General features: G+C 39.0%; 2 protein-coding genes across 4 annotated transcripts in view; both read left to right on the forward strand.

Moving 5' to 3' along the window:
* The first annotated feature begins 3 nt into the window (after nucleotides 1-3).
* On the forward strand, nucleotides 4-528 carry LOC133539466 (bolA-like protein 1). The gene has a single exon (XM_061881459.1). The coding sequence runs from the start codon at nucleotides 4-6 to the stop codon at nucleotides 433-435; it is 432 nt and encodes a 143-aa protein (XP_061737443.1). The 3' UTR covers nucleotides 436-528.
* A 2,013-nt stretch (nucleotides 529-2,541) lies between these two features.
* ntrk1 (neurotrophic tyrosine kinase, receptor, type 1) overlaps nucleotides 2,542-7,500 on the forward strand; it is a 279,190-nt gene continuing 274,231 nt past the window's right edge. For 2 of the 3 annotated variants that reach the window (XM_061882335.1, XM_061882336.1), the window contains exon 1: nucleotides 2,542-3,063. The gene's annotated coding sequence lies outside the window, so the exon portion shown is untranslated. The remainder of the gene's footprint in view (nucleotides 3,064-7,500) is intronic. The other variant, XM_061882337.1, reaches the window with a different exon arrangement.

Consider the following 7,500-nt stretch of genomic DNA (forward strand, 5'->3'; position numbering starts at 1 on the left):
CCGATGTTTCACGCCATCCTCCGCTGCTCTCGTCCCGTCTCCTCCAGTCTGTCCTTTCCCCGTCCCCTGTCCCGCATGGACCCGCAGCGGCCCGTGGAGGGCGCCATTAGGGCCAAACTGTCTGCCGCCTTCAAACCTACCCACTTGGAGGTGAACAACGAAAGCCACATGCACGCCGTGCCCCCCGGCTCCGAATCTCACTTCCGCGTCTTGGTGGTCAGCTCGCTGTTTGAGGGCGCGTCTCTGCTCCAGCGCCACCGCCTGGTCAACGAGGCGTTGAAGGCGGAGCTAAGCGGGTGTGTTCACGCCTTGGCCATCCAGGCAAAGACACCCGAGCAATGGGGCATTGACCCGGCCATGGCTAAGAGCCCTCCGTGCTTGGGGGGCTCCCGAGGAGACCCCACTATGGAGGACAAACTGAAGGCTGGACGTTGACGTGTCCTTCTTGCTTTCGGACTTTCTACTCATCCCATTTGATTCTTTTTTTTTTTATTATTATTTTTGACATTTAATAAAAGTATAAACACAGGTGGTAGTATTTGTCTGTTTGTACTGTACATAGTTCACACTCACATTCACACACTAGGGCCAATTTTTAGTGTTGCCAATCAACCTTTCCCCAGGTGCATGTTTTTGGAGGTGGGAGGAAGCCAGAGTACTTGGAGGGAACCCACGCACTCACGGGGAGAACATGTGAACTCCACACAGAAAGATCCTGAGCCCGGGATAGAACTCAGGACTACTCATTATTCGTATTACATATACATATACATATATACATATACATATACATATATATATATATATATATATATATATATATATATATATATATATATATATATATATATATATATATATATATATATATATGTATGTATGTATGTATGTATATATATACATATATGTATGTATGTATGTATATATATACTGTATGTGTACTGTGTATATATATACATATATATATATACATATGTATAGATAGTACTTATATATATATATATCTGTATGTATATACATATATATGCATATGTATATATATAAATATATGTACTGTATATATATATACATATGTATAGATAGATAGTACTTGTATACATATATCTGTATGTATGTACATATATATATATATGCATGTACATGTATGTATGTATGTACAGATAAATTCTGTATATGTATGTACATATACATATATATATATGTACATGCATACATATGTTCATATATGGATGTACAAATATATATAAATATATGTATATATTCATATGTGTATGTATGTATGTACATATATGTATGTATGTACGTACATATATGTATGTGTACATATATGTATGTACACGTGTATATATATGTATGTATGTACATATCTGTACATGCATACATATATGTATGTACATATACATATGTGTGTGTATGTATGTATGCATATGTATTCACATATATATATGTATGTACATGTATATGTATGTTTGTATATGGGTTCTACTTGTATAGCGCTTTTCTACCTTCAAGGTACTCAAAGCGCTTTGACACTACTTCCACATTTACCCATTCACACACACATTCACATATATGTGTATGTGTATACATACACACATATATATATATATATATATATGTACATATATACATTTATGTACAGTGGGGCAAAAAAGTATTTAGCCAGCCACCGATTGTGCAAGTTCTCCCTTTTAAAAAGATGACAGAGGTCTGTAATTTTCATCATAGGTACACTTCAACTGTGAGAGACAGAATGTGAAAAAAAAATCCAGGAATTCATATTGTAGGAATTTTTAAGAATTTATTTGTAATTGATGGTGGAAAATAAGTATTTGGTCAACCATTCAAAGCTCTCAGTGATGGAAGGATGTTTTGGCTCAAAATCTCACGATACATGGCCCCATTCATTCTTTCCTTAACACGGATCAATCGTCCTGTCCCCTTAGCAGAAAAACACCCCCAACACATGATGTTTCCACCCTCATGCTTCACAGTAGGTATGGTGTTCTTGGGATGCAACTCAGTATTTTTCTTCCTCCAAACACAAGGAGTTGAGTTTATACCAAAAAGTTCTATTTTGGTTTCATCTGACCACATGACATTCTCCCAATCCTCTGCTGTATCATCCATGTATCCATTTTGGCTTCCTCCCACCTCCAAAGACATGCACCTGGGGATAGGTTGATTGGCAACACTAAATTGGCCTTAGTGTGTTAATGTGAGTGTGAATGTTGTCTATCTGTGTTGGCCCTGGGATTAGGTGGCGACTTTTCCAGGTTATACGCCGCCTTCCGCCCGATTGCAGCTTAGATAGGCGCCAGCGCCCCCCGCCACCCCAAAAGGGAATAAGCGGTAGGAAATGGATGGATGGATTTGCTGCACAGGTGGCATCCTATGACAGTTCCACGCTGGAAATCACTGAGCTCCTGAGAGCAGCCCATTATTTCACAAATATTTGTAGAAACAGTCTCCGTGCTTTAGTGCTTGATTTTATACACCTGTGGCCGGGCCAAGTCATTAGGACACCTGATTCTGAACATTTGGATGGGTGGCCAAATACTTTTGGCAATATAGTGTATTTGACTAATGGATTCTTTTCACCCCCAGAGTTTCTTATTTTCATTTGATATTATATATAATTCGTGTGTGTTGCTTGTTTGGGGGAGAAGAAATTAATATTTAGTTTTTATTTAAAAGATTGGCAACACTAAATTGGCCCTAGTGTGTGGATGTGAGTGTGAATGTTGTCTGTCTATCTGTGTTGGCCCTGCGATGAGGTGGCGACTTGTCCAGGGTGTACCCCGCCTTCCGCCCGATTGTAGCTGAGATAGGCGCCAGCGCCCCCCGCGACCCCAAAAGGGAATAAGCGGTAGAAAATGGATGGATGGATTTAAAAGAAATGCAGTTATGTGCCGGCTGAACAGCAAGAGGCCAGCAGGTGGCAGCACTACATAGTCAACGACAAAGGAGCACTGAGATAAGCAAAGACGAGGAAAAGTGTTAGGAAAGTCTGGCCATTAGACAATTAAGAAACCTGACACGCTTCTCTCCATGAGCCAGCAGGTAAGTTGTCTTGCAGGTAACAATTATTGACTTAAATGTTGTTCTGACGGACGTTTGCAAAGACTTGACGTTGTGTTTGCTAATTGGCTCTGTGAGTGAACGACGGACTCCATTGCTGCCGCTCGGGACGCCTGACTTTTTCTGCGCCTCAGTTGAACAAATATATCAGCTTCGTATAACATCACATTTGGATATAAAGTACGTCATTAAAGTCAATTAAAAGTTTAGACTATTATTCTCTGCGTTGAATGAAGACAACAACAAATGTGGTCACTTCCGCTTCTTCGAGAGCGCGCCATTTGTTTTACAATTGCTGGCGTGGAGTCACGTGACCGACAGGCACTTCCGGGTTTCAGAGGGGCGGGCCTAGCAGTCTTATTATGTGCTTTGTAATATCAATCAATCAATCAATGTTTATTTGTATAGCCCTTAAGTGTCTCAAAGGGCTACATATATATATATATATATATATATATATATATACACACATATATATATATATACACACATATATACGCTATATATAGTGTGTATATATATATAATTATGTATATGTATGTATATACGTGTGTGTGTGTATATATATATATATATATATATATATATATATATATATATATATATATATATATGTATATGTGTGTGTACAAACCCCGTTTCCATGTAGGTTGGGAAATTGTGTTAGATGTAAATATAAACGGAATACAATGATTTGCAAATCCTTTTCAACCCATATTCAGTTGAATGCACTACAAAGACAAGAGATTTCATGTTCAAACTCATAAACTTTATTTTTTTTTGCAAATAATAATTTACTTAGAATTTCATGGCTGCAACACGTGCCATAGTAGTTGGGAAAGGGCATGTTCACCACTGTGTTACATCACCTTTTCTTTTAACAACACGCAAACGTTTGGGAACTGAGGAAACTAATTGTTGAAGCTTTGAAAGTGGAATTCTTTCTCATTCTTGTTTTATGTAGAGCTTTTGTCGTTCCACAGTTCAGGGTCTCCGCTGTCGTATAATACACTTCATAATGCGCCACACATTTTCGATGGGAAGCAGGTCTGGACTGCAGGTGGGCCAGGAAAGTACCCGTACTCTTTTACTATGAAACCATGCTGTTGTATCACGTGGTTTTGCATCGTATTGCTGAAATAAGCAGGAGCGTCCATGATAATGTTGCTTGGATGACAAAATATGTTGCTCCAAAACCTGTATGGATCATTCAGCATTAATGGTGCCTTCACAGATGTGTAAGTTACCCATGCCTTAGGCACTATTACACCCCATACCATCACAAATGCTGGCTTTTGAACTTTGCGTATAACAATCCGGATGGTTATTTGTTCCGGAGGACACCACATCCACAGTTTCCAAATATTATTTGAAATGTGGACTCGTTAGACCACAGAACACTTTTCCATTTTGCATCAGTCCATCTTAGATGAGGTCGGGCCTAGCGAAGCCAGCGGCGTTCCTTGGTGTTGTTGATAAATGGGTTTGGCTTTGCATAGTAGAGTTTTAACTCGCATTTACAGATGTAGCAACCAACTGTAGTTACTGACAGTGGTTTTATGAAGTGTTCCTGAGCCTATGTGGTGATATCCTTTACACACCGATGTCGGTTTTTGATGCAGTACCGCCTGACAGATCAAAGGTCCGTAATATCATCGCTTACGTGCAGTGATTTCTCCACATTCTCTGAACCTTTTGATGATTTTACGGACCGTAGATGGTAAAATCCCTAAATTCCTTGCAATAGCTCGTTGAGAAATGTTGTTCTAAAATTTTTCAACAATTTGCTTATAAATTGGTGACCCTCGCCCAATTAGCCTGCACAACTGTGGGATGTTCCAAATAAGTGTTTGATGAGTATTTCTCAACTTTATCAGTATTTATTGCCACCTTTCCCAACATCTTTGTCACGTGTTGCTGGCATCAAATTCTAAAGTTAATGATTATTTTTTCACAAAATAAAATGTTTATCAGTTTGAACATCAAATATGTTGTCTTTGTAGCATATTCAACTGAATATGGGTTGAAAATGATTTGCAAATCATTGTATTCCGTTTATATTTACATATAACACAATTTCCCAACTCATATGGAAACGGGGTTTGTACATTTATGTTTGAAAGACTTATTTGCAGTATTATTATTATATATTAGAATTGCACTACTGCATAATGTGTCCACAGTTAATGTAAACATTTTAACATTGTCTTTATCAAATGCTTATAATTTTTTTTCCGTACAGACAGTACGCTTTTGATTATAAATAACAACGGGACGTGGGCATTAAATGAATTTTCCATCCTGATCTGCTTGAAATCTGATCCCAAGTTATCAGATTTGAAGCACTTTAGGAGTATGTCACACTTGTCTTTTCTAAAATAAATTTGTACAGCAGATGTAGATCATCTACATCAGCAATGTGATTTGTCTGAGTGCCTGGACAGGACAGGACGGTGTGAAAGAAAATGTAAACAGAGCCATAGTCACACTAAAGTTGTACTCACTTTAGCCACCAGATGGCGGGGTTGCAGCATTAAATGATTTCTGTTAATATTTACGTTTTGATTCTGTGCCCTGCACAATTTTTTTTTAAAGTAATATTTTCATGTGTATGGAATATGGTCATGGCAAGTAGTTAAATAAAGTGTTTTTTTTGGTGAAGTCGTGTGTTCTGTCTTGTCCAAGACTACGTTTACACAGCATGTCAAAGTGGCCCAAATTGGCCCAAAATGTTTTCCCCAGCTGTTTGCAGTTCAAGTAAAATGTGATATTTATCAGACTCTAGTGTAAACGCGCACAGGCCCCAATGTGGTCCCAATTTGGTCCTAATGTGTCCTCGACGTCACTTGCCTGCGCAAATCGAATGAATGAAGCCAAATAAATTTTCGTTAAAGGGGAACAATATCACAATTTCAAAAGGGTTAAAAACAATAAAAATAATTTCCCAGTGGCTTGTTGTATTTTTTGAAGTTTTTTTTTTTAATTTTACCGGTCCCCGAATATCCCTAAAAAAAATCTTTAAAATGCTTGATTTTCGCTATTTGCGATGCGACTATCCATTTCCCTGTGACGTCATACAGTGCTGCCAATGTAAACAAACAACGGCGAATACCACAGCAAGATATAGCGACATTAGCTCGGATTCAGACTCGGATTTCAGCGGCTTAAGCGATTCAACAGATTACGCATGTATTGAAACGTATGGTTGGAGTATGAAAGTATTGAAGAAGAAACTGAAGCTATTGAGCGAATAGCTATTGACGCTATTCATAGCCATAGCATGGCCGAATAGCTGCGTTAGCATCTCCGGTAAAATGTGCGGACCAAACGATCGGGACTTTCGCATCTCGTGACATTGGAGCAACTTAAATCCGTCGATTGGTAAGTGTTTTTTTCGTATTAAATGTGGGTGGAAGGAAACGTAATATAGTTGCAAATGCATCTGCAGGTTATCCATACATCTCTGTGCCATGTCTGCTATAGCACCGCCGGTAAATAGCATGTTAGCATCAATTAGCGCAGCATGTTAGCATCGATTAGCTGGCAGTCAACATCAACAAAACTCACCTTTGTGAATTCATTGACTTTATTGTTGCAAATGCATCTGCAGGTTATCCTTACATCTCTGTGCCATGTCTGCTTTAGCACCGCCGGTAAATAGCATGTTAGCGTCGATTAGCGTAGCATGTTAGCATCGATTAGCTGGCAATCATGCCGCAACCAAATATGTCTGATTAGCACATAAGTCAACATCAACAAAACTCACCTTTGTGATTTCGTTGAATTTATCGTTGCAAATGCATCTGCAGGTTATCCATACATGTCTGTGCCATGTCTGTCATCGCCGGTAAAATGTGGAGACACTCTGGCACATTCAATGGGGGTCTGGCGGCAGACACTTTCGCATCTTCGGGCCAGTGGTGCAACTTGAATCCCTCCCTGTTAGTGTTGTTACACCCTCCGACAACACACCGACGAGGCATGATGTCTCCAAAGTTCCAAAAAATAGTCGAAAAAACGGAAATTAACAGAGCTGAGACCCGGTGTTTGTAATGTGTTGAAAATGAAAATGGCGGCTGTATTACCTCGGAGACGTCACGTTCTGACGTCATCGCAAAAAGAGCGGTAAACAGAAAGGCGTTTAATTCGCCAAAATTCACCCATTTAGAGTTCAGAAAGCGGTTAAAAAAAAAAAAAGGTCTTTTTTCTGCACCATCAAGGTATATATTGACGCTTACATAGGTCTGGTGATAATGTTCCCCTTTAATGAACAAGGAAGTGGCCATTACTACAAAATGAATTAAAAGTCGCAACCATAGATATGGTCACCCCACCCTAAAAAATAGTGTTATTTTACCTGAAAATAAAAGTAGTAAAACGTAAGAATGGATGTATATAGTGTAATATGTTTGGGAGTCT

The sequence above is a fragment of the Nerophis ophidion genome, linkage group LG21 (genome assembly GCF_033978795.1).
Source record: "Nerophis ophidion isolate RoL-2023_Sa linkage group LG21, RoL_Noph_v1.0, whole genome shotgun sequence".
Classification (NCBI taxonomy): Eukaryota; Metazoa; Chordata; class Actinopteri; order Syngnathiformes; family Syngnathidae; genus Nerophis; species Nerophis ophidion.